Source organism: Nestor notabilis, unplaced genomic scaffold (assembly GCF_000696875.1).
Source record: "Nestor notabilis isolate BGI_N333 unplaced genomic scaffold, ASM69687v1 scaffold6901, whole genome shotgun sequence".
In the NCBI taxonomy this organism is placed as follows: Eukaryota; Metazoa; Chordata; class Aves; order Psittaciformes; family Psittacidae; genus Nestor; species Nestor notabilis.
Genome location: NW_009914145.1, coordinates 1 through 27,535, shown reverse-complemented (window position 1 = coordinate 27,535; position 27,535 = coordinate 1). Strand labels below are relative to the sequence as shown.

The 27,535-nt window shown below is 39.0% G+C and overlaps 1 protein-coding gene across 1 annotated transcript; it reads right to left on the bottom strand.

The window, feature by feature from the left end:
• Positions 1–669: 669 nt before the first annotated feature.
• SETX (senataxin) lies at positions 670–26,319 on the bottom strand. The gene is made up of 25 exons (XM_010023504.1): positions 26,140–26,319; positions 24,635–24,845; positions 24,317–24,426; positions 23,052–23,271; positions 22,666–22,785; positions 21,497–21,668; positions 19,888–19,978; positions 15,824–19,201; positions 15,419–15,610; positions 14,491–14,590; positions 13,797–13,961; positions 12,939–13,168; positions 12,293–12,460; positions 11,575–11,728; positions 10,632–10,733; positions 10,061–10,176; positions 9,320–9,391; positions 8,259–8,408; positions 7,567–7,674; positions 6,284–6,471; positions 5,815–5,907; positions 5,018–5,182; positions 4,516–4,611; positions 2,073–2,160; positions 670–1,047 (listed from the first exon to the last, which is right to left on the bottom strand). The coding sequence occupies exons 1-25, from the start codon at positions 26,317–26,319 to the stop codon at positions 670–672; spliced, it is 7,047 nt and encodes a 2,348-aa protein (XP_010021806.1).
• Positions 26,320–27,535: the final 1,216 nt, after the last annotated feature.

The following is a 27,535-nucleotide window of genomic DNA, read 5'->3' as shown; positions in this document are numbered from 1 at the left end:
ATTTTGTATACTGTACAAATATACATCATTAAACATTTACAACCTTAACTTCCTAGATGACTGCTCTTCCAAGCAATGCAGCTACCCAGCTTTTCTTTACAAAAGCTCAAATCTATCAACCGTCAGGTATAAAGAGGTATAAAGTCTCCTTCACTATTAGGGACAGGATGGGAAAAAGATGAATCTACTGATAGTAGTGGTATCAATACAAGGGAGTTCCAAGTGTACTAAATAATTTAAAATACAGTCCTTGCTAGACAGAAATCTGGGAATAGATTTTCAGTAATGAGCCAATACTGAAGTCAGTGAAAGGTCTTTCTTCGCTTGGCACCGTTTGATTCTGTGTTCACTGGTGACTCTTCTGATGTTCTCCTTGTTAACACACAATAGTCTTTGTTCTGCTTATTGCTGTAACTTTCACCTCCTTCACTGGGGGATTTTGAACTGCTTTTCAACGGAGGAGCTCTCCAGTCACCCTCATGTCGAGCTGTGGAAGGCGAATCACATTGTCCCTGTGTTTGCTGGGGCTTCTTAAAAGTTTCTGTTCTGGAAATCTGATCCCTGGCAGCTGGGGACACATTGAGGCTTTGCTGTGATGTTGATCCTGGATTGCTCTGGGCTGACCGACTGCTGTCTTTTGAGGCCTGCTCCCTCTCTTTGGCTTCAGTTCTACCAGCCATGCTTGCCAGCCTCGGGTCGAAGCACTGCAGGCACCACGGCTGCAGGGGCACTGCCTCTCCTGGAGTCCACAGCCTGAGCCCGCTGGGGCTGCTGGGGCCCTCCACTTCCCAGCAGTGCTGCACAGGCAGTGCCAGCAGTGAGCTCCCGAGGGCTGCTGGCCTCCCTTGGATTTGCAAGTGGCTTCTTGCCACTGGAAGACGACTGCAACGGAGGAGGTTGCTTTGTTCCTGCATTGGCTGGGGGCTGTACTGGTGGCTTGAGCTTCAAAATCTTACCAGCATCTTTCCTGTAGCTTTTTTCTGACGTCTTGATAATGGCACCTCTTTTCTGAGCATCCTGAATCAACTCGTTCCAGTCTTTGTTTTCCTTTTAGAAAAAGACAAAAGGACACCCCCCAAAAAGAAAGAAAAGTTACTGGAAAGAAATCCACACAAATGGACAGAGGTGTCAGAGGATGCACAACTCCTTTAATCAAGGTACCTGACACAACTGTCATGGAAACGACTGTTATGTTCCTTCTGGAATGGAAGAATCTTATGTTTCACTTGCAAACCAGCAATAGGCACTCTGGTTGCTGTAACACAGGGAAGGTACTTTCAGCCATCAGTGAGCTACTACTTAAAATGACAATTTCTATATTTATGCAGGCCAGAAGAGTTCCCTTGCACAGAGAGAGAAACAGGAACAAGGCTTTAACGCCCTCTTGTGGTGCAGCTATCAAACCCCACCCTTGGAAAAAATCAAGATCCAGTACTGTAAGACATCAAGTCTATTCAAGAGCACTCCCTACACATTCAGTGGGCCTTTCAGTCCTCCAGATACGTAGTTCTGTTTCAGAAACACCTGTTTCAAAGTGTACAAGCAAAGCCTATACTCAGAAACCACATGGCCACACAAAGTAGTATGAAAACCAATTATCTGAAGATAAGGGGAACAGTTTGGGGTGGTTTGGCTATTTAAAATCATTTTCCTTGCTCAAGTATCCAGTGACAAATACAATAGCTGCAGGAACAGTAAAGATCAAGCAAAGCTCTGCCATCACCCTATCTTACCAATAGAGAGAAGATTTTTCACATCCCCCACACTTGAATTGTAATGCACTGTGTTACAATTTAGTTACTAAAAATATTGTGAGAGTAATTTCTAAAATTTCCTTCTTGGAAGCAAGGAAAAGATTTTTTAATATATTTCTTTAAGAAGCTTTGTCAATTACAGCCAAAGCTTTCAAAGAGAACTCTCTGGAGACCTGGACTGTACTGATTTATAAGAACACTACAGAAGGGCCCCCTTTCATGCACTGGAGCAGTCTAAGGATGGTTTTCACTTCCCCAACCCTGACTTGACCCAAAAGGGTGGATCACAGAAGATCATTTGATTAACACTGTACCTACCATGAGAGTTTTCAGTCTTCCAAGGATAAAGAGGCTGAATCTGGCTCTGGTAATGGTAACGTTCAGGCGCTGGAGACTTGCCAGAAACCTAAGTGACAAGACAAAGCTAAGCTCCTAAACTACTCTTCCACAAGGTTTAAGTGTTATAACAAAAAGTGGTAACACTCAATTTCAGCAAAATGAAGAAAACAGAACCAGTTAAAAAGGCAGCAGTAGTCCATGACCCACTCCCAGATCCCCTGCCTTACATGAAGGGCTTTGCGTGAATTGTGTTTTCTTTCTTTCACCACTGATTCCTTGCAGGGAATTCCAGTTCTTTCCAGCTCTTGCTGTTGATGTTTCCTTTCTTAGAGCAAATCCCCTCTTAATGCCAACCACTGCTTCCTTAAGTGTTCCTCAAACTACAGAGGACATCAACCTCACTTCACCTATCAAGACTTTAAGCTTCTTTTTGACTTGAACTGAAATAGATTAATAATATTTGGCATGATTAATGGGAAAACATTCTATTGAAATACTTAATGCTGGACATGAGTATTTTATTTTAAAGGTGACCTGCACTGGAAGCACATGAAAAAAGACTTTTGCTTTGTCATGCTTCAAGAGTGAAAAGTATATTCTTACAGAAGAAAGCCTCTATTTGTACTATGCAAATTGTCTAGTCTGGTTATGTGGTATCACAAACCAAGGTACTGAAACCTAAACAAATGCTTAATATATTCTTAAAGGTTGATTTCTATTAGAGCTTATTTACTAATACTAAAAAAAAAGGGTTTGTGAAAGTAATATAAATTTCTTCTCTAATGCAAAAGCTCCCAAAACGCACAGCTTATTCTATGTTAACAAACCTGCAAACCAAAGTCAACTCCTCATAAAACTTAGCTTGAGCAGGTTCAACATCAATGCCTGATACTATGGTCATGTGCCGAGACCTGCCCTTCAGCAAATTCCAAACTGCACAAGTCCCAGCACCACTCCAGGAAATGTGGTCTGTGCAGAAACCAAGAGAGACAGGCAGGAAGCAGACATGGGGAGTAGATCCAGCACTACAGATATTATAGTTCTTTAGGTCTTAGGGCAGAATCTTGAAAGACTACTAAATATTCCTAACAGTTTTGGAAACTGATAAGCAAGAAGACTATTTTCTCAGGAGGCAGGGGGGAAGGGAGAAACCAAACCATATCCCAAACCAAAAACGTTATCTTTCCTTGGAGTTTTCTCCTCCATTTGAAAGTTATTTTCAGAGTACATTTAATGCTGGATTAGCAACCTTGGAGACCAAAATACTTTGCTCAGCTACAAGATCTAAGTAAGGGTACCACAAACTTTCCCATCACACCTTGCCAATGACACCTGCCCCTGAAACAGATGTCCAAGTCATCAGCATGTACAGCTTCTGCAGCATTGCACTGCCAAAGCTTCACCACAGTAAGCTGGAAAGTTCTCTTCCAAAAGAACAGACAGAGGTTAAGTCCCATGTCAGCCAAAAGAACTGGCAGGTTCTGGCTGTCTTCAGTTTCCAAACTCAATCAAGCAGATTAAGAAATGTCCAGAAAGCATCACTGTTGGTTACTAGAGGATTTGGATTCTTCCCAAAGTAATGATTGGCACAATTAAAAGCCCTTTATCTAGCAATCAGGAAATTAATATCAGATAAACCAGCTTAGTGAAACCTGCTATGCAGAAACAAAGATTTTTGTTTATCCAGTCTTCCCACAGTTTAACTTCAAAGCCAATGAACTGTAAGAAAACATCATTCCATTTTTTTAAACTAAAATGACCCATAAGTTACAGAAACAAATCAACAACTGCTGCAGCTCTCCGGGGGTAAAGAGCACACCCAGCCAACTAGTTCCTTCTGTTTCAAACAGGAAACACCCATGTAAAGTTACCAAACCTGCTATCTTGAATCAGGACTTTCTGCAGATCTCCTCCTAACTCAAAAGACAAGCATACCCACCTAGAAATCAAAGATCTGCTCGTCCGCATCACATTCCTAGTGACACATGTAACTAGTTAATAATACTTCTACAGACAGAATGCGATATTAATAGGATAATGAGTTGCAGAAAATGGATTTCATTTAAAGAGAGCAGCATTCAGAAAGTTATAATATAGATCAAAAGCTGTAAGAAAAATCACTGCTGCTGCAGTACTAAAGCAAAGAGCCACGTTCCCAAGACAAATCGTGCCAAACCGAAACAGTGACAGGCTAAAGGAGGATGAGAATCCATCAACACGCAACACAGAACACAATACTTACCATTTCCATGTCCTTTTTGGTCAGAGATTTCAAACCAAATCATGCACTAAGATACCCTTTAATTTGCTGGCTGTAGTGACTTGTTCTGGTCTTACATAACTGCCTTACTGTCATATTAAAATATGACTACACCTAGTGTCACTGGAAACGGGACTTGCAAATCACTGAAGAGAAACATACCCAATTGACCCTTTAGTGCTGTTTGCCCGGACACATGTCACTATGATGCAGTCTTTCTCTCGTCCCTGGAATGCATCCACTGTGTCCACTTCTGGGCTGTTGAAGAAAGAATTAGCAAGCTGTTCAGTTACGTTAGTTGAATTTTTAAGCAACACACTAATGCAAATTGCCTGAACACTATCCTTAACCATCACCTGTCAGAATAACCCCGGGTAAATTTCTGCTTCAGTGTAAGAACCTAAAGCTAAATTTATTCTTCTGAGGCCAGCATCATTATTGAAAAGCTGTTCAGGTCTATGTAGCTTGGAATTTTAGTTTTTCTTTAAAATGAGCTTTATTCAGAACAGCAACAGGATCAAAGCATGTATAAAAGTAGTAACTAAGGAATGGCACAGAGAGGCCATGCCTGGACTAAGCAAAAGGCTTGCATCTCCCCTTTTAAGGCACAACTAAGTAAACATGCAAGAGCCACATCCCATGTGAAAACTCATGGTTTCTTTACCTGTTATTCCTGAACACTCTGTCCAGTTGTTCTTGAATTTTCTTTTTCTGTGCACTGTAAGGAGTAATTATTCCAATGCGTCGAAGACCCAGATCCTTCCTTTTCTCTTTTATTGTTCTAATTAATTCCATCACCAGCTTCACCTCCTGAGGATTACTAAAAGAGCTGAACGAGACCGAATGGAAACATTACAAAGCCATGTTTGACAGTGCTTTCAAATTCAACACTTCAGCCCAATTTATAAGGGGATTGTGAGTCAAAGTCCCTGTCCTGAGCTTTGCATTCTCCTTCACATAGACACTCAAAAGAACTTTGCAAGCAGGCCCTGATGAAGGGCTAACAACTATTAGCAGCAAGAGGCTTCATGTTCCTTACAACTACATTGGTTTGCGTTCCTTATAGGCAAAGGGGGGGACTGAGCCTGCCACCTTCTGGTATTACCACAGCATGCAGCTGTGAAAGGAAAGTCACTGATAAAAAAATCAGGAACTCAAATTCTTACTAGAGTTAAGAGATTGCAGGCAGCTTCACTAGCAGCTAACAGATAGTCAAATCAATATTAAAACCACTTTCAGATAAAACAAAAGAAATAAAAAACATTTAATACTTGCCTGCCTATGGCAGGGGAGTTGGAACTAGATGATCTTAAGGTCGTTTCCAACCCTAACCAATGATTCTATGAAGTTGAAAATGCAGTTCTGGCTACTTAATGCATATTGGGAACAGCAGAGAAGAGAAGGTAGTACTGATTTAACTCTCAGCAGATCTGGTTTGGCTAAGCAGAATACAAGACTTACTCATTGTCTCGCTCCTCGTGACCATCTCCTACATCAAAAATAAGGTAGGGCTGGAATGGCCACTCTGAAGAACATCTGTTCTCTTCTGTTGCTCTGTAAATAACATTTTTATCACTAGGTAACCATAGAGAAATTCAAAGAACTGAGACTTCATTTATTTACACCATGGTTATCAGCTACAAGCAACTTTCAGCTTTTTCCCCTGCCCTCAAAGTCCTTAATTTTCACTGCTACCTGCAGATACTGAGGCCTGAAAATGAACTCTAAGCAGTAATCATGCTCAGTTTTAAGTCATCTAGTTAATCTATGTATCACAACCAGTGCTAAAAAGATGGATTAGAAGTTTTCTCTCATTAAGCATCTTCCCGCATACAACCTAGAGAATTTTTAGACTCAAAAGAATATCCTGGTAAGAAAAGGTTTCTTTGAAATAACCCCTGCTTAGAAAGAAGAACAGAGCGGTACCCACTTGTCAGTCTTTAATGTCCTGCCATAAACATAATTGGATGGGAAGAGGCAGATGTCAGGGTGCATCCGGTACTGCACAGTCAGCTGCACAACTGGCAGGCTTCGCAAAACATTCTTGTGCACTTGCTCCTCCAGGTGTCTGTGCAGACGTGCCATCAAGGACTGATCATAGCCATATTCCTGAGCTTTCTGCCAGGGGAGAAAGATGGGATTGACTTCTGGGGAACAGGGTCCCAAATTAGTGACAGGAACCTGCTTTTCGGACTTAAAACTACTTGGTGTTTTCTTTTAAACTTCTAAATCACTGACGAAATGACAACGACTGGCACTTCAACTTTCTATTTGTGTTAGTCTATTTCAGGAAAGATCACCTGCATAAATGTCAATTTTTGTCAGTGTTGTCTTTGGCAAGACAACTTTCCTTTGTGAGTCACAACACTGTAAAATTTTAACAACATCAACAATAATGAAAAGCAAGATCTTCCAGGTGGCATCTCGTTAAACAAGCACACAGCCTCTGCACGATTTACCCTTCTAGAGAAGGCTGTCTGGTTTTCCTCCCTTTTTATCAGATGTTTAAAATAGACCTTACTGTCAAGATAGAAGAGTGCTCCTATATGCTCATCCCTGGAACACATCCATAGGGTGGTGAAGTCCCCATATAAACAGGTAGTCTTCATCCCCCATTCCCTACGGAATGTGACACTGACTGAAGCTCACATAATGAAATAACAGAGCCTGCCACAGCACAATGCCCATCACAGACCAACTGCTGAGCTACACTGAAGCTCCTATTGCCATAGCTGTTATTAATGGTGCATGAAATCAAAATCAGTTCCAAGCTACACCAAGAAAGGCTACAGAGGTTGTACTCTCAGATCTCCATTAGCTTTACTGACACATTTGAAGGCAGTATTGATTATAGTCCCCACATAACAAGAGACTAAACTTGCAGGGCAAAAGTTATCATCATAAACATCCTGATCTCACATTGAAGTGTCTTTTTTCCCTTTTACATGTTCTATAAATATTGTTCTTACCCTATATCCACTACACAGCATGAAAAAAATACAGTTGGAATACTTACCACTGATTTTACATTTGAAGGCAGTATTGATTATAGTCCCCACATAACAAGAGACTAAACTTGCAGGGCAAAAGTTATCATCATAAACATCCTGATCTCACATTGAAGTGTCTTTTTTCCCTTTTACATGTTCTATAAATATTGTTCTTACCCTATATCCACTATATAGCATGAAAAAATACAGTTGGAATACTTACTACTGATTTTACTGTAGGAGGAAGCTGTCTGGGATCTCCAACAAGGACAAGTTTATTACAGCGATGGATCAGTGGAATCAGTGTTTCAACCTCACAGGACTGCCCTGCCTTTTGTATATGCAAACGGGACAGAAAGTAGAAGTTGTAAGCAAAGGAGTGGAGGGAAGGATGTTAAATTTCCTGTAACAGAGCCAGGATAACTCAAATGCCTTCTAAGTCTTCTAAAAAAAAAAATAAAATAAACCAACTACAAACTCAAGAGAGGAAAAATAAGGATTTCACCCTAATAAATGACTACAAACATGTTTTTTCTTTTATCATGAAATATGCAGAGCACTCCAAACAGATACAAATATAACCCAACCATCTGCACATCTCTGAAGGGATTTCAGAGCAGCAAGAACCACATTTCAGCCATGATTTTTAAGTAAAAGCCGTCTGCCATTGAAGCACCAAACAAGTCAGAAAAAGCAGCAATTGGAAGTTACTCTTCTCATGGCTCTACGCAGCAGGGCAGACTGGCTACCAGTTAAAAAGCAAAAATGGGGCATTCAACCCACAATGGATGACACCAGCAGCCAGTCAACCCTCAATACACCACACCAGCAGCCAACCAACCAGAATTAGCCTAAGCAGAGAACAAGGCAGACCTTAGAGGTGGAACATGCTGTAGTTCTAATAGCTTTACTGACCTCATCCACAATGACACAGCTGAAAGGATCAAGACCTTGCCGAAAAAACACCGATTCCAGCAGACTTCCTCCACTTGTGCTCAGTGTGCAGCAGATGATGTCGGACTCTAAGATGATATCTGCCTGTACTTTCTGAGAGTGCCCCCGAACCTTCAAGTACAACAGGACACCGTGTCTCCTCTCCTCTTTAAGCTTTCTTAGAACCACATTAGAGCAACTTCTAACTGCCTGGACAATACTAACTGTCAAACAGAACATGCATAATGCATCACCCCAATGAAGCTATCTCCATTATTACAAATGAAAGGCACAAGTTGACTTCACTGAAGTGTTACTTTCACTTTAAATTGCAGATCAATACCAGTGAGGTGGCAAGCTGGAAAGAAGTATCCTGTTATCTCTCAGCTATGCAATCTAAACACACTAACTGTGAGCAAAGCTTAGTTTGCTGTCACATTTGTTAATTGCAAGCCTCCAGGACCATTAAGGGGCAGCATATATTCATTAAAGATGAACCTTTATTAACCTCATGGTCCACATCACTCAGCCTTAACTACTGGTTTTGCTTTCAGTGCCTATTTCCACTTTCTATCTCCACACACAAAAAAATTCTTCTAGTTGTTGTTTTACTTCAAAATATTTTTTAGTATCTCAGTTCCAGCAGGACTGTAAAGGGCCATGAAAGCGGTAATGAAGATACATCCTAGAACATAAGGACATACACATTTCTTTGCCAAACATGCCACATTTATTTCAATTCCCCTTTAACTGTAAGAGTGAATACTTCCATCCAGTTGGGGTGGGGAAAGGGTTGGAGATTTCTGTTTGGTCTCGTGGTTTGTTTGGGGTTTTTTTGCAATATGCAGCCAGAGGACACCTGGATTTCACACCAGGCCATCCATAACTTACACCTGGCTTATAACCTTTACCTATTTACCTACTACGTTATAAATTCTCCCAGCCACATCAAAACCAAATCTCTACCTCAATCAAAGAACACCAAGTACAGAAATACATTTGCTGATGTTTATTAAAGAGCTGCCTTAAAGATAAATTCTTACCTCCTTCAGCTGAGAAGCAAGCTGTTGTCTCTCCTTTGAAAGTCTGCCAATCTCATCATCTAACATTTGACTCTAGGTGGGGGGAAAAAAAATAAAGGGAAGCCACACATTTCCCATATACCTTTTTTCTTCCCTTACCCTAATTCATTTCCTAAACATTTAGACTTGCCAAGACTGTCTTCTAATATTAGATGTACCTGAAGAAACTCAGTTTCTCGGAAAGCTGTCAACTTATTCTGACTTTGCAACACACACTACTACATCTTACATTTCTGTGCAGTTGAGAAAGAGGTTTACCATCAGAAATCTGTAATCTGAGCACAAATGCCAAATTCTTAGACAAAACAGGCAACTTCAAGCACAACACATATCCCAAAAATCTCAGACCTCAATGTATATTACTATTTCCAGTTAAACAAAACCAGAGCTTTGAAGTATACAATCAAATCAAATCATTAAAAGTTATAAATATGGTTATCCTAAAAACTGATGACAGAACAAAATGAAGATTAGTAAACACCAGAGCAAGTGGCATGATCAATCAGTTGAAAACAAACAAAAAAATTCCTGAAAGTTCTTCATTCCCTTTTGCAGTGCCAACCAAATTTTCCATTAGTTGAAAAAGCAGGTAAAGAGACAGTTACTGCCCAGAGATGGCATTAAACAGTAGAGTTCTTTACTCTTTGGATTCAGTTATGCACTCAAAAAATGCAAACAGGATTAAAACCACTACTATCTTACCACCTCCTTCTTCTCACATCTGTGCATGGCACGCTGACGAGACAGCATGTCCAGCTTTTGATCCAGAGCTGCTTTTTTCTTCTGAATATCCTGGTCACAGTCAGCTGGCTTTCGTTCTATAATAAAACAAAGGAAAACATACATGAGAAATAGAGAAACTACATGACAATAACACTTGCTCTCACTGAAATAGACAAACTTTTTTGTTGCATTTTGCCTTTTTCCTACTGAGGTCTTGTAAAACAAAGACAATGAGACTTGGTTCCAACTGTAGCTCTCCAATGCTGCATAGCTGCATTGCTTAAAACCTATGGCTTTTACATATATATATATTGCAATTTCTTCTAAAAAAACAAACAAAAACCAGTCTTATTTATTTGTTTTGCTCAGATTTTAGGCCACATGAAAGCTGACACTTTCCCACCAAGACTGAAAAACAATGCTTTACGAAGCACAGTTGCAGAAAAATCTTCTACCAGCTCTTCCTTCTTAAAGACCACATAACCCTAAGTGTAAAACATCATCGAGCTCAATAAAGACTGAAGAAAAGTCTGATTTGCATGTTACTTACTCATCCTATGTTCAACTTGCTTATCCAGGCTAAATCCCCGGACTTCACTGTTGATTGCTCTTTCAGCACCAAGTCGCACTAATTTGATATCACCACAGTTTCCTGTTTACAAAATCAGAGTTAAAATACTTTTAGATTGCTCCAAGTATCTCTGCACTTCAGTATGAGAGAAAAATAAAAAAAGAAGTAAACATCATGGATATCAAATCAGGGGTTTGCAATAATTTAGCTAAACAAAAAAACCCAGTAATTCCAAACTCTAAACAAACAGAAACACCCCACAAACAACAAAGATGATGTTGCCAGTGCTTCAGTGCTGGCTAACAGTTAAGAATATTATTTTAAATTAACAGAATAACCTGTTATTCTCAGGCTTATCTAAAACTTACAGAATTCCTAACTTAGCAAATGACTGACTACCATCAGGAACACAGCTGGTAAGCCAATACCAAATTAACATTTGGTTACACTACAGGTTTGGGGTTTTTCCCCACCACACACTAGAAACCTTGCTCAGAATTCATCTACTTTGCATTAGCTACAAACCAGGAGGAGAAAAAAAAACAAACCCAAGTGAGAGGTTCTGATGCCAAAATTTTCATCAGTCTGTTTAGCATGACCTAAGTCCAGTTTCATTCAAAATCAAGGTAATAGTCTTGTGTTCAAGCCTCTAAGGAGTAACAACTGGTGAACTGAAACTAACACTATGAGGAAAGGGTCAATGTCTATGTAAAGACAAAGTGCAATCTACTAAAAAAATACACCCTGTAGAAAAGCACATTAAAATTAATAATGGTATAAGGATGTACCAGTCATGTTCTGCAAGAGAAAAAAGCTGCTTAGAGTAGCATGTAAGTACTATATCTAATCAACTATTCTAGCTTTTACTTCAGGTTTTGCCTACTTAAGAGAATTTTAAGCAGAATTTTAAAATGAACCATACCCAAAGGCTCCTGTCTGTTTTGGCATTTTTCCTTAAACGCAATGATGATCTTTTTCATGAGTTCATCAACAGCAGCGTTTGATGGTGCACAAACAAGAAAACGGTTTGGCTTGATCTTGGAATTTGTTTTTTGAGCTTTCTCATTCCTAGTGTTCTGTAGATTAATTAACAATAAACCAAGACATGCTCTTTAGATAGTATTCATTTGTGATTTAAAAGCCAGACTGTATGCTCATCTTAATCAGCATGCAGACTATGGGGACTATTGCACTTAAGTATCTCTTAAGGTATGTCTTATATTGAGTAACAAGTCAAATGTATTAATACCACCTGCATAAATTCCCTTCAACAACGATGTACTTGATGAATCTACTGAATGCTGTCAGGAAAACCATTAAATGGGACAGGCCAAAAATATTCTTTCGTACACCTAAATATTAAGTTTCTTACAAAAGTAAGTGTTTTTATTACTAATTGTGTACATTTTCTTGATTTTACTTAAGTTTTGTAAAATAAATATTTTCCAAAATGCCCAAAAGGTATTATCTTCACCTTTATACCCTACACCATACAGATTTAATCAAGTCAGCTTAATGAATTACACCTCCAGTAATCACCAGTACTATGCTCCCTTTTAGCTTAAGCTCTTCCATTGACACTACCCATGTGTCCATTCCATGTGACACCAGCACACGACAATCACATTGGGTTCACTTACTTCTCTCAAAACACGAGACAGAAGTCCTACAATAGTCTTTGATTTCCCTGTTCCAGGTGGTCCATGGATGAGGCAGATCTTGGGAAGCCCTGGATGTTGCTTTACCATGGCATAAGCTGTCTGAATAGCTCTCTTTTGATCTTCATTGTATTCATTCACATTCCACGCCTGAAGGAACAGACACAGGGAAAAATAATCTATTAATGTTGATTGACTTTTCCATGTTCATTTGATGTATTTTCAGGATGACTCCCACCCCTCTAACTACAACTCAAAAACCTGAAGGGCATGGAAGCTTTTAATTTTAGGCTTGCTCTAAATGCACACCCAATCCTGGCTCAAGCTGTAATGAAGGTTTCATTTACTATACACAGCTTTATTTTGCATTACCCTTTCCATACTATGCCTTATCTCCTGAACAGACACCTCTCCAGTATGGAGAAACACCAGAAAGCTGCTTGAGGTGCACTACTAGTATCTACGTCAATGCAGCAGAAACACACTCTATTCACAACCAACTCTGAAGCAGTAACTCAGTGCTTCTGAAACCTGCCATCTCAAAAAACAGCATGCAAAACCAGTTTCACAGAACCATACATCCAAATGCCCACTGTCATCCCTAATCACATCCAGCTGAAAGACTTACAGCGCTTTCTGAAGCTACAGGCAAATCTCTGGGACAGAAGTCATTGTAACTTGGATTTATGATGGGTTTAGCCAGGGGACTCCTGCTCAGTAGCAGCAGACCTTTGAATGTTCGATGTGTGGTCACCAGAGAGCCAACCACCATACACTTCACTTGCTTATTTACAAAGAATGACAAATTGCCTCGAGTTCGCACAGAAAGATGACAGACTGTATGCTGCTCCTTTTGTCCTATTAAAAGTGGGGAGGAAAAAACAAAACCACAAGCTGTTAATTCCAAGAATATCCAACTTAACTGGAACATATCCTAACAAGTCACTCAAAAGAACTTGCAAAAAAAACCCAAACGCCACCACCAGCCCCTAAAAAACCATCCCGAACAAAACCCCCCCACAAAACAAAATACAACAATGCTCTGTAAACCAAAACACTGTTTTAATCAGGCAACGTTAATCTTTATAGTTGGTAATTCACAACTTCAGTTCCAAAAGATAGTGAAAATTTTAGTCAGTGGGACCACTGAAGTTCATGGCACTTCGTATCTCACAGCAAGGCACTCCCCTCAAGATGTATGCAGAGCATTTACTCGTCATTAGTTTCTGTTCTTATGCAAAGTATTAACCTCTGTATTGAAGGAATTCCCTAAAAAAATGCACAGAAAGCAGGTCTACACCTACATTCCTGGCTTTTTACACAGCTTCTAGCATGGAACAGACACGGTACAGTGGAAAAACAATCCCATTTCCTCTGAGGTAAGTGGTATAGTACAACTATCAGCACCAGTGATGAAAAAGCATTTTACAATACCAAGAAAAATCCCACTTTCATTTCAACCCCATTTACTTACTAGTTGAACGGCCAGATGCACGAGAAAATCGTGTCACGAGACCAACTTCATTCACTATTTGGTCCTGCATCTCACTTTCTTCCCGAAAGGCATCTTTTTTCTTTTGGACCACCAAAAAGATTAAGTCATCCTCTTTTGGATGAAGCTGCTTTGCCAAATCACTTTCTTGCAAATGAGCTACCCAAAATACATGTTAAAATAATTAGAACATTAAAAGGAAAACGGCTACAATTACTTTCTGACTACAGAAGTACTACAATTAACATATTGAATATATTTCAGTTACGCTCATCTGTTAACTTTTAAAGTGACTAAAAGCTACAGCAAAAGACTATGAAGAGTTTTAACACCATCCTGCATCCTTACGCCTGAATACAGCACTGTATAAAAATAAAGCAAGTCAAGGACTATTTTATTTACCAACAGAAGCTAAAATAAGATTACAAATGAATGAGATGGAAAGCTGAAAAGTTTCAACAGCAATCAAGTAACTTTTTGTACTAACACTTAAGGCACAAATTCCCTGCAAAATACATGTTCCTGTTACGTGCATTATGTAAAACAGCAAATTCAAATCCTTCCTATATTTAAAGCACAAATTCTACCTGTGCGTGCTAACTCATTGTAAGACATTGCTTACTTGAAAATGAGAAGAGAAGTTTATTACCCAAAAACAAAACCAAAAATCCCCCCCCAAAAAACTTACCTGTAAAATCTGCTGTGTTCAAGTCTGCAGAGAAGTTCTGTAAGTTGAAGTAGTAACTCTTCTCTCTTACTCTCTGGTTCTCTGTCCACTCTTGTGCCAGCTACATGTTGGAAAGTAATAGCTAAATAAAAATACTTTGAAGGGTTTAGTGTTTCAGAAAAATAGTGTATCATGACTCAAAGGGCAAACACACTAAGCACAAATAAAAGAAAGCTAACAGTCTGTCAAGCACAAGACAAGAGTCTTAGCTATTTCTATTTTTAATGTATGTGGGCACATTGCACAAACAGGGCAAATGAAAGCGCTTCCTCCCCAACCCTCCATTTCTTACAAAGCTCTTCAAAACAAATGTGGGTTCCCCCCATCACGTTTTCACCTTAAAATACCAGGATTATCCTGGTATTGACTTCATTTTCTACTTTATTCCTATGGGAGAAGTGAAGCAATGACTGAACTTGCAGGTATGCAGACTTCAATTGAAGGAATGCTGCGTTTTCTGTTAAAACTAAAGTTAAACTGTTTGGGAAATAATACTTTTCAGATTAACCCACCCTCTCATGTAAGTTCTCAACATGAATCAAAACATTACATTCTTACTCTCTTTTTACACTGTCATTGAATTACCTCAGTTTCTTAGAAAACTTCTGGTTTAGGCTTTATGTGCTGTAAGGAAAGAGGAACCACCTCCTTTTTCCCCTCCTTTCACATTCTATTGTGGATGCACGACCCGTAAAATAAAGCTTCACTAAGATAACACTGACAGTGCCCATCTTAACCGTAACTGTCATGATTATTCCCCCCACATCATTCCTCTATTCAGATCTGTATATTTTCAGAAGGTAAATATAAGGCATATAACAATTTTTAATCTCTTGGCAAAATTTACTAGGGCTGATAAAAACAAACCAAGAGGCAGATAGTTACTTACTGTTTCAAAGGCATTTAGCATCATCAAGGGGAAAAATGTATTAAAATAGTCATTGTATCCTTGAAAGTGGACAGGAACAGAGGCTACTACAGACTGAGTGAGATTACTTGGAGGTCCAAAGAGGCTGGAGTTCACAAACATTTCATAAGTCCACCTTAGGACTTCGCTAATAAAAATACTGTAATCACGCTGCTGAACGTAAAATGGTGAAGAATATGCTTCTTGGACAGGCCTCCTGGAAATATTTGAAGCATTGTCATTCTGTCTATTTTGTGACTGGAGAACATTATTAGGAATATTGAGTTGAGGTACATTAATGAAACTTGGAGACCTGCATGCCTGATTTCTTATCGGTATAGGCTTTGCATTTGGTGGCCTGACAACCACTGGTTTTGCTGCATTCACTTTGCTTTTGGAAGCTGGGGGTAGCTTTTTAACATCCTCAAGATCCCTGCTGAAGGCTGCATTCCGTGATGAACTGGCTGAGCTGAAAATTTTGGTAGTGGAAGGTTTTCTTGGTTTAGGTGGCAGGAGAGATGGTTTGGCAAACAAGTGATCTGCTTCTGAGCTGGTGGCTGAATGCTTACTACAGTACTCTCCTGGGTTTTCTACTTTTTCTATACAGTCTTTGTACTTGCATTGCACAGTAGTAGAGGATTCACTCTGCTGAAGGCTTTCAGCAGTATCCATTTCCTCTGGGTTTTTACTAGCTGTAGTAGTGTCTTGTACATTTTCCTCTTCGGAACATAATTCCATATCCACAGGATCTAACTGAGTTAAAAATAGATCATCATCATCACTATTTTCATTTGATCTACACCCATTTTCTTTTGTCTTCTCACACTCAGGCTGGACAATGCAACCTCTTCCTGAAGGTTCATTTTTACCATCTCCAACCAACGCAGCAGAAGAGAGACTTGAACATACAGGTACAGGAGGAACCGTTGTACCATTATCCTCTGATTTTCTGTTCAAGTCCGAAAAACTAGGCATTTTAGAGACACCTGCCTCCTCTTCCACAAAAAGGCTTTCAAATTCTCTCTCACCAGCAGAGGGAAAACCAGTCCACTCCTTTTTTCCCTCTCCCTGCTTTTCGACAGATGCCTCTTCAAAACTTCCAGGCTTTTGTTTCATAGATTTTGCATCCAGTTTGCTAACTTTTTTGTTTCTATTCCCAGAACTTCCTGCAGAATTTCCCACTCCGACCCTTCTTTTGGGCCTCGTCTGCCTTAAATACTGAAGGTCTTGGCAGGCTAACAATTTTTTATTGCATTTTATAGACAAATTCTGAGGAGCAATTAGTTTAATCTTCTGTTTCTGCGCAACCCCAACTCTCCCTGCAGCTTTACCATAGCTGCGCAACTGAGCCAGACTCTCTAAAGAGCGCTGGGATAACTCAAACGCTTTGCGAGGCGCCTTCTTCAGCCCAAGTTTTTCTACAGTTGATGCTGGTGCTGGACACTGGCGAACCTTCCTCGGAGGAACCACAGCAGGCATTGAGCTGCCAGGCTGGGAATTTTTTGATGCACTTTGAAGCAGCTTTTTGTTTTGTGCTGGTTTAGGAACAGGAGTTTTTTTAGGACTTCTTTGATTAGTTCTTGCTACCTTAGAGTTTGCTATGCTCTTCTGTGGGCTTGTGCTATTCTTCTTAAGGGCCAATTTTGAAGCTAATGAGATGTTAGATGTAGATGCTCTGGGTTCAGTCAATTTTGAGTGCAAGGTGAAGTCTTCAGCAACAGTACCTTTGCTGGCAGAATTCTCCAGTTGGTCTTTTGCATTTTCCTTACTAACAGATTCTTGCAACGTTGAATTAGTTACTACTTTTGTGTTATCAGCTTCTGTCTGATGAGAAACACTTTCTGTCTTCTTTCCTGCTAAGTTTGCTTCTTCTTCCATGTCATCATCATTTATGTAATCCGTATCATAACCCCATGCATTTGTTTCATCATCCAGTAATTCACCTGAAGCTCTACTGTCAACCGATGTTGAAACATTACCTTGTTTATACTCCTGAGTTACTTCCATGCTATAGTCTTGAGTATCTTGCCAAACCGAAAAGACATCAAGTTCTGTTTCAAATTCAAAGTACTGAGACTCACAGTCTTCCAGTGACAAGGGAGAGCTTGGTACCTTTGATTCTATTTTGGTGTCACTATCAGAAACGCAGCTGGAAGTTGAAGGCTGCTTTTCAGGATATCCATTTTCATTCTTTTTTTTTGTTTCCTTCTTGTCAGCCACAGAGTTTTCTTCATCAGAAGAGTCTGAAATTATAATGACTTTATTGTTAAGGCAATCTGCACCACAGGGAGGTGTGGTACTCTGACCATCACTGGAAGATCTTACTGCACCTTTCACTTTTCTTTTAATATCACACACATTATCATGTAGTGAGCTCTCTTGGCTTGAATCAAAGGGAAAATTGACACCTTTGGCATATGCAGCTAACGATAATTTACTGAGTTCTCTATCAACCTGGGAGTCTGTTAAAGTATTATCTTCAGAAACAGTCTTCACAAAATCCTCCTCTTTCTTCCCCACTGAATTACTTTCTCTCTTGAAATACTTTGAAAATTCTAACAACCTGTCACTTGATTCACACTTCACTGACAGTGGCTTGATCCAAGAAGCAGGGTTGGATATACTGTTCTTGTTTTCAGAGCTAGATGGAACATGATCATTTGCTGAAGTTTTATCCATACAATAGTACTTTGAAATTTGACCTTCACAGTTATATTTAGCCAAGTCACTTAAATTAGGCTGTTCCCAGCCTGAAGCTTGCATGTCAGTTTCTTTCTTAATCTTAGATTTCAACAATGAACTTGGTTTTAGTCCAGTCGATGCTTTTTTCAGGAAGGTGCCACTGAACCCTGAAAGTGCAATCCCATCATCTTCATTCCCCTGCATACCAGGTTCACTTTTAAAGAAGTTAGAACAATCTCTGCCTTCCTTTGATGAGACAGCACATAGCGAATGAAGGTCATCTCTGCCATGTACACTCACCTCGCATCCACCACCACATGCATTCTTCTCTTGCTTTATAGAAATGGCAGGTAAAGTAGTAGAGTTTGCACTGTTTCTTACAGCCACAGAGGTATCCAATGCTCTGTTCTTTATACCTCTTATAACTTGCCTTAAACACACTTGTAATTCCTGAGTTTCCTGGATGTTCAGCTGCCAACCTAAAGACAGATTTCCTCGCAGAAGAATATTGAGTTTGTCTAGGTATTGCTTGCAAAGAGCATGCTGCCCAATTTGATAGCCTTCTCTAAGAAGGCTGCGTATCAACTGCACACAGGCATGCTGCACAGAGTTAGAAGCTTGTAAAGATACTGTCGATGAACCTCTTGCATAGTGTCCAGGTAGTTTTTCAGTGCACTGTGTAAATGCTATAGCTGGAAGCTTAGCACATTTCACCACTGCTTCCACCCATTCCTGGGAGCTAATCCATAACAGATGCAGGCACTTCTTATTTCTGTGTAGTTCAATAACGGAGACCAAGATCAGGAGGAAAAATTCAGATATTTTGTCACATTGCTGGATTCTTTCATTGAGAATATCTTTGATTTCCGAGCAGAGGTAGTGAATGACCTCTACTATATATGCTACACCCAAGTCTTTTAAATCCATAAGCGACTGAACAAAAGGGATGAACCACAAAAATGTGCTTTGATGGATACGGGTATCTCTACCAATTGCAGACTGAAGCATGTTAGCCAGTGCTTGCATATCTTCGTACATGTTGGGGCAATAGTCTGGACAAATGGCAGTCTTCCATCCAGTATCCTGAAAAATAAATCCACCACAAATCGTCCTCATTATACACGTCTGCAGAGTTTAATCTCTCAAACGCTCTTCTTCTAGCCATAAAAGTTACTTTCTTTCAAATACATGTTTATTAAATGGTAACATCTCTTATATCCTAATGCAAATGCAAAAAATAATCAAACTAGCACATGTATAAGTAACTCATTTCATAGAATCATAGAATAGTTAGGGTTGGAAAGGACCTTAAGATCATCTAGTTCCAAAAATTTCCTAAAATGTCACCTATGAAATAAGTGTAAAGTACTATTTCCTTTCAAAATCATTGTGATTTCCTTTACAAAAATCACTTTAAAAATCATATTGAGAGTCTAAAAAATCTCCAAAGATGTTATGCTGACATAATGTAACCTCAGATAATCAAATATACATTTAAAGCATTTCAAAGACAAGTCTTAAATACAACTCATCAACATCAAGAGAACACACTCATAAATATTTATTCTGAATGTACCAACTAAACAAGAAATGATGAGACTGGCTACTATTTAAGGCACACAATAATGACAAACATCATTTAGTATTTTTTCTTTACAGCATGACTAGTAGAAACTGAGTAACTTCCCCTCACGTATTTTAGAGATGGTTTAAACTGACAGTTTCATTCTGTAATCAAAAAACAGGGAAATAAAATATTGGTTTAATACCTTTTGAGGCTTTTCTGTGTTATAACTATACACAATCTGACTGCAAGTAACCATGTCATCATTGTAGTCTGACTCCGGTTCAGATTTTGTCCTGAAAAGAAACAGAAACCATTACAGACTCCACACAACTTAACTTAAACTATAAGAAAGCCAACTGGCCAAGACACAGATTCCATTTTTCAGATACTGAGCAGGTGACTAATAGAATTTGTATGAAAATATGAAAAGAAATCATATTTAAAATTGTAGAGCTTGTTCTATCCTGCTGGTAAGAGGCAGGGGAAGTGACTGCCTCAGGAAAAAGCTTTCTACTAAGCCACAGATTAGACTACATAGAACAAGCACCCAGAAAAATTCCATTTCCTTTGTATTTTCTGTGCGTAAATGCAGCTCAATGATGGCTACACACTCCTCAACTTCATATACAACTATTTGAACACAACACTCAAATAGCTTGTTTAACTCAGGAAAATCTCCTTAAATATGCCTTCCTCAGTTATCTAAAACATTCCATGTATCTGTATCTGCAGCTATCTTTAAGATTATAGACTGTGCATGTATAAAAAACACTGAACATTTAAGACATTGTCACTCAAAATTGATTCAAAATATATCACATGAACAAAGTAAACAACTGGTATGGTTATCCTATTTTCCACCAGCTCTTTAAAATTAGGCACAATTTCAGTTTTCCATAATAGGTGTTCCTGAAGTCTTTGGACCTGGATTCTTACAAAAACCCTTACAAGGAACGGTGTGCCAAAAGATGGAGTTCAAGTTTAAGTAACAAAATTCTGTTCCCATAGAAGCTATTTCCAGTGTATAACCAGCTACTTCTGCACCGAATAAACAATTTACCTAATTAACTTTTAGCTCAATACTGATATTGTCCCTCAGAAGCATTTACAAAAAAATTCATTTTATCTTAGGATATAAGTATATGAAGACAAAACCTTTCAAAAGATGATCTGGTGCCTGCTATGTGTTTTAACATGTTTCCTTTCAGCAGCTCACTATGTTGGAAAGCTACTGAAGGACTGTTCCATGATACTCACTTTATTACCTTTCCTGAAAGGAACACATTCAGAAAAGGAACGGAAGTTTTAAAACCATACAGTACCATTACGTAAATCTAATATTGACAAATAGTTAAGGCTTAACGCGAGCTGAAAGTAAACTCAAATCAGTTGTCATCTGGAACTACAATAAAACCTAAAACTATGTAATCCACTGAAAATTCAGGAATCCCCATGGCTTCACAAAGAGTGTCAGGCATGGCAATCTCAGTTAAACTTTAACTGCCAATTGGTTATAGAAGTAAACACTCAACAGTTAGCTGCCTTCCTGGTTCAGGAAAAAATCCTGAGAAGTGTAACAGACATTTTAGTAGTCACAAAGAAATGAGCATGTATTTTTGAAGAACTTTACAATTTTAGGGGACCTACTTCATCTTTTCATTGCTTTTAGTTGGAAACGTGGGTTGTTTTTACTTGCCATCTCCCTCCCCCAAGCCAAATTAAAGCAGCACTGACAAGAAAACCAAGACCAAAGTTACTACACTACCTGGTATCAAAACCATAAAACTGATCTAGTCTCTTAATAAACTGACCTCTTAAAGCTACTGCGTATATTTTTAATCTCATTGTTGTAGCTCACACTGTTGATAATGGTTTGAAAGGCTTGGACTGGATCGATAAGCTGACCCCATACTTTAGATCCGAGCTGATCCAAAATAACCATGAAACAATGCAGCGCTGGCCAGAAGGGGTCAGTAGAATCATCTGAAACATAACAGTAACATTGGGGACAGTTGAAATGCAAGAGTCCTGAACATTCTTAGACTAAGTTGAAGTTGAAAGTAGTTGGTTTTCATTGATTTTTCTTAAATGCCCATATAAAGATACGTATTCTAATAAGTTGTAACTATACTCTTTAACCTGGAAAACGGATGGAAAAAAGTCAACCTCACTTATTTGTACAGACAGAACATTGCTCCTTATGCAGCCTTAAAGCAACCTGGACTAACATTTCCCACCTCTGTGAAACCAGTTCTTCCACACTGATTTTTGCAGTGCTCTTCTAAAAAGTAAGTACAACTTACACAGCTATGACAATTTATACTTCAAATTTAAGATAGAACAATTGGCTTTCCTTCATGTGTGTTCTTCCCCCTTCATATAAAGTAAAATCATACCCTCAGTAAACATACTAAGCTCATAAAGATATGGTCATTTAAGACACAGCCCTGATCTTGAGCTCATGTGCCATTCCCAAGCTATACCATAACATGTGGCCTACAAGAATGGCCCAAGGGCTGCTGGTCTAAATTCCCAGCAGCAAAACAGGTTCCCTCAAACAGATGGGTGGAAGACTCAAATTTTAAGCAAGTTGCAGCAATTCAGAAGGTGTTTCTGTATTTTAGGACTGAAAAGTCAAACTTCATGCCACAGTGAAACACACATTCCCATACAATCTGTACATTAAATGCAAACAATAGGGTAGAAGTTACAGATTGTCCTCCCAAAACCTCTAAGCCAGCCTTATGCAAGGCACTGCCATCCCTTTCCACTTAAGAGTTTGTTTAAATGTAATTTCTCAGTGTTTGTTGGTATTGTTCAAATATTAAACAATACTGACCATCTTCCAGAAGACAAATAAGCCTCAGTTGAAATCACCTGAGTTACACTACTAAGAATTCACTAAACTTCAATAAGGAAGTTTGATAAAGATGAAAAGCAGGCTACGAACTGCCTTAGTTTCAGTATCAAAATTAATTACCAGCTGCTTCTTTCTCCATGGTGTGAAGTATAGACTGCATGAAATCATTTTGTTTGTCTGGACCCAGTAACAAGGAGTCCAAGGCTTGTTCTTCCAGCACTGTAAGCAACATACAAATCCCTAAAAGAAAAAAAAAAAAAGGCCATTTATCAATACATTTGCAAAAATTTGTTCTGATTTTCACCAAATCAAGGATCAGCTTCCAACACCATTACCAGTGTAACACCTGACCAAAGAGATCAGCAGCAACATGAAACACACTAACTTTCCCATTTGACATGCCCCAAAATAAACAGCGACTAGGAAAGAGTAGAGCTCTGACTTGAAAGAAATGCTTACAAGATGAGACTACATGTACAAATTCATTCCAGATCATAAATACTCACCTAGCCAATAGTTTTTGTAGTTGTCAGTATCATATAAGTGAGATGGCAGAAGGATGAGTTTACCCTTTTCAATCATTGAAGAGCTGTAAATATCTCGACTCTCAAAAAGCCCCAACTCAATAACTTTGAACAAGCAAGTCAGCACTTCCTGTAAGTCATAGTAATCATCCCTGTCGACCTTGCCTAAATTCCTTGCTGTTAGAATGGCCCATCGACGAATCTAAGGATTGAAACAAAAAAGTTAAATATTAAGAAAAAAGAACAAACAAAATCACAGTGCTGTAAGATTAGGAAACATTGCTACCACAAATGGGACAAAAGTGTATGTTTAATAAAATAAGGTCTCATAATTGCAAGAAGTGGGCAGCTGTATAACGAAAGGCCAAGAGTGGGGTTTGTTCAGCCCTAGAGAAAAGAAGACTCAGGGGAGACTTTATTTAAAAGGTGGCTACAGTTAAGATGGAGACTCCCTTTCTACAAAGAGTCACGTGGAAAAGATATGGGGTAATGGGCACAACTCCTGAGAAGATTCCAACTGGACACAAGAGGAAAAATTTTCACAATGAAAACGATCAGCCACTGGACTTATCTCCCCAGGAAGCGGTGGAATTCCCAAGGTTGGACATTTTTAAGTTTCTGCCATTCTAGTCTAGGTCGTGCTTTGCCAAGAAAGGTTGGATCAGATGATCTTGAGGTCCCTTCCAATCTCTTCCATGAATCTATGAAATGAAACTCTTTGGGACTCATGTGACAAAGGGGTAGCATTTGGTTTTGTACTTGCTTTATATTGCTTAAACACTGTTTTCTAAATAGACAGCTGAATACTGTAACAACAGGAATTAAGTTGTGCTGTCAGTACAGGACACTTGTTAATTCTTACCTTGGTGGAATCATGCTCTGACCTACTGAGAAAGCTTCAGAGTTTGAGCAAGTGTCAAGTAAAATACTATTAAATCTTTTACTGTTTCTTAGGATGTGAAATTTTGAACTCCACACTGGTGCTTAACTAAGCCAGTTGAACATCTGTAAGTTCAACTGACTAAATCCAAAGAGCAAAGTGATTCCAACCCTAACTATTCTATGATTATAGAAGAGTCTCTTCAGCAACTGTATTCCTACTGAAATCTCAATTTCTATATACTGTTCAATATAGAAAAATCAAACAAAATTCTGAATGTTACTATTTTCACGTTCTTGTCATTAAAAATAAGAATCTATCCTGATGCCATTTAAAACTAAGCTTTAGTGGAACAGAAGTAACTTACCACTTCATTTGGGTGTACCAAAAAGAGATAAATTCCTGGATATTTCTCAAAGACCTGAAAGGAGCTGTGACTTTTTTCCATTCTACAGAGCACTTCTACACACAGCTCACCTACAAGGATAAAACACTTACAGTAAAGACTAATTTATATGCTCACAAAATAATAGCAGCAAAAAAATCCCAAGTGTCAAAATAAATACAAAATACATATACACACACGTACACACTAGAACTTCAGTTTAACTACTACTTGTTATTTTCACCACCTTTAGTAGAAATAATACCATTCCCTTCCAACTGTCCATGGTAGGATACATACTGACTCTCTCATGCAGCAGCAGATATGGGTATTTCAGTATTTCTAGAAGGGGCACTCGCAGGTTATTCTCAAAGTCTGGGCCCACATAACCAGACAGCTGCGTCTCTCCATTCTCATCCACTACAAACAACTCATCATCTTCTCCAGCTTCTTCTTGCATGGATTTCTCAATGTGGGCAACAAGACGGGAGGTTTCCAACTGCCACAAGACCTATTCAGAAGGGCAAAACAATTAATCAAAGTGCATTTGTGAAGAAAGCGATTAAGGACGTTTATTATCACATGCAGAAACCTTAACAAGACTTTCAAAACTTAAAATTTCATTTGAAAAGTTTCTTTCAAGCATGGTGTAAAATGATGAAGTCTTGACATGGAATTCAGGTTGTGCAAATCACAAAACTCTCACTTCAGAGTTAGGATTGTAAAGTAATTTTTAAGAGAGTGGTGGTTTTATGTTTCTGGTGGTGGTTTTATATTTCTGTTAAATATTCATCAACAATCTCTAATTATTTCAGGCCACAGGTGAGTCACAAAACTTTGTTCCACTGGCTAATATATGATCATACAGAAAATGATCATATGTAGCAAGATGAGAAAAACAGGAAAAATCCTGCCTTCTCACATGTTTTGGAACATATTGGTGAAGGGAATTAATGTAAAGAATGCACACAGACTGACTTGCTGAGTATTTATACGGATCCAGCTCACTTAACATTACCCAGCTAAAGCAAATTGCTCCCAACTTCAATTAGAAACCAAGGTTATTTCCTACAGCTAACAGACAGAGGGACTCTCAGCAGTCGAGGGACTCCACCTATTTCCAATCTATACTCAGATAGGATCGCCCTCCAGAGAAATCTAATTTAAAGAGCAACCTTCTAGACGTTCGTATTGTGACCAATTAGCTACATATATTCATTTTACAGACATATACAGGAACACAAGCTTTCCAAAATATAGAATTGTGATACTAGTGAGGGGGGATTACAAAAGGCTTACAATAACATAGAATTTTTAAGCTTTGATTGGTTTTAATCGCACAAGATTAGATCAGATCTCAAACTGAAGCGTAACAGAAAACTGTGAATGAAAAATGAAAGCAAACAAAAAGAGGAAGTTGAACAGATACCAAAGAAACAAAGAAAACACTGAAGAGGGCGAGCTGTTAGTCTGTTTGGCAGGTGTTCTTCCTCTTTCAGATGGCAAACCACCACAGCATGAATAAAGTACAAGCTATAACGTCTAGTCAGCAGCTTCCCACTACTGTTTAGTTCTTGCCAATTTGAATATATGCAAAACAAGATGGTCTTCTGGCTTTGCAATCAGTTCACAATATACACACAATATATAAAAAGCAAGACAGTTAAAAAGCCACATGACCTATTCCCCTACACCAATAGATACAAACCCTGCACAAAACCCATGCTGCACCACAGCAACCACTTTTGAAGCTTTCCTGCACTCTGAGTCCTCCCTCTCAGGTTGGAGCTAAATCTCTTAATTACCTCATGCAACGCTGGCAATTTTTCCTTGGCTTTGTGGTATTCAAGCACACATTCCAGGCAGTAACAGAGATCTTCATTGGATCCTTCAAGATCTTCCGGGGACAACCGTTTAGAAGCATAGCTCTTCAGGAACTCAGTGGCGTCAGGACCACTAGGTGTACACCATCGACACGTGCTCATTCTTTGGATGGAAAGAAGAAGGAATTAATGGAAGGCCAAAGACTGAAAGCAGCAAAATACGCCTTTTTTGCCACAACAGTACCTAGTTTTCAATGTGATGAGTTTCAGGACTTATGTAACTCATTGGCAGCATACATGCATATGTTCTTGGGTGACCTTATATTATACAGGTACACACAATTAAACAAAGAAATGCAGATTAAAACATTAAATGCACATTAGAGAAAAATGCCTCCTGAATGGCAAACATTAAAAGTAAAGCACTGAAAAGAAGTCAAATGACATCATTTGCAAACCATGAAACAACATGTGAAAAGTGACTTTACATTGAAAAAGTAATCCCTCATCCACACTCAGCGCACGCTTTCCAGAACTGCAACACTGGAGTTCATTATATTGTTTTACTGGTATCTGTGGAATTTAGGTCTAATAAGAACAAAACATAATTAGCTTTTTTCCTTAATCTCCTGCTAAAATTTATAGGTCAACAAATCCCTGTTGCCAAAAGCAAAATATATTTGTGCAGAACTTTCCTGTCTTCGCTATTATTACAGTTAGAACATACAATCAAATTCACTAAGCAGCAACACAGTCATCTCAGATTTTGATACTATGAACAACTCAACTGAAGACTGGGAAAGCATGAAGACTTTAGCTAAGTATATAAAAGGGAAGATGGCAATTACTGTGCAATTTAGCATAGTAAGGAACGGAAAAGGGAAATCTAGATAAAGCAAAACATGATGCTTCTTCATACATACACACAGGCAAAGAAAAAATACCCAATTGTGGTATTTACCTTTGGAAAAGGAAGCTATTTGCTGTGAGGGTGTGCCAGGTCACATGAAGACAAGCGTGCTACCCCGCAGCTGGGAAAGGGGGCTCCCCCCCCCAGCCACACATGCCCTCGAGTGTCTTCAGTTATCCATCCCCTGGAAACCAATCCTTGGTGGTATTTCAAAGATCCGGGGAAAAAAAAGGTAAGCATCAGAAATGGGTTAAATTCACGCGTTATAGACTAGAAGTGGCTTTGGCGCTTAGATTAACGTGCTTTAAACTACACAGCCATCTACTGAAGTGCCAAGTGATTTGCACCTGAATCCCCTGTTACCAAGGCGGGGACGAACCCGGCTTTTCCTAACAAAAGGTGTGAAACTTCATCCGCGCACGTTAAGCCAAGAAACCGCTCCCACGACGCGGGCGGAGCCCGCCCAGC

What these genes read in the sequence shown, in the direction of transcription:
- SETX (XM_010023504.1), bottom strand. Translation starts at nt 26,319, where the DNA reads ATGAGCACGTGTCGATGGTGTACACCTAGTGGTCCTGACGCCACTGAG. An exon ending in TGTCTCGTGTTTTGAGAGAA is followed by an intron (nt 11,729 to 12,292) that starts GTAAGTGAACCC and finishes ATTAATCTACAG; the next exon opens with AACACTAGGAATGAGAAAGC. An exon ending in GCTGTGTCATTGTGGATGAG is followed by an intron (nt 7,675 to 8,258) that starts GTCAGTAAAGCT and finishes CATATACAAAAG; the next exon opens with GCAGGGCAGTCCTGTGAGGT.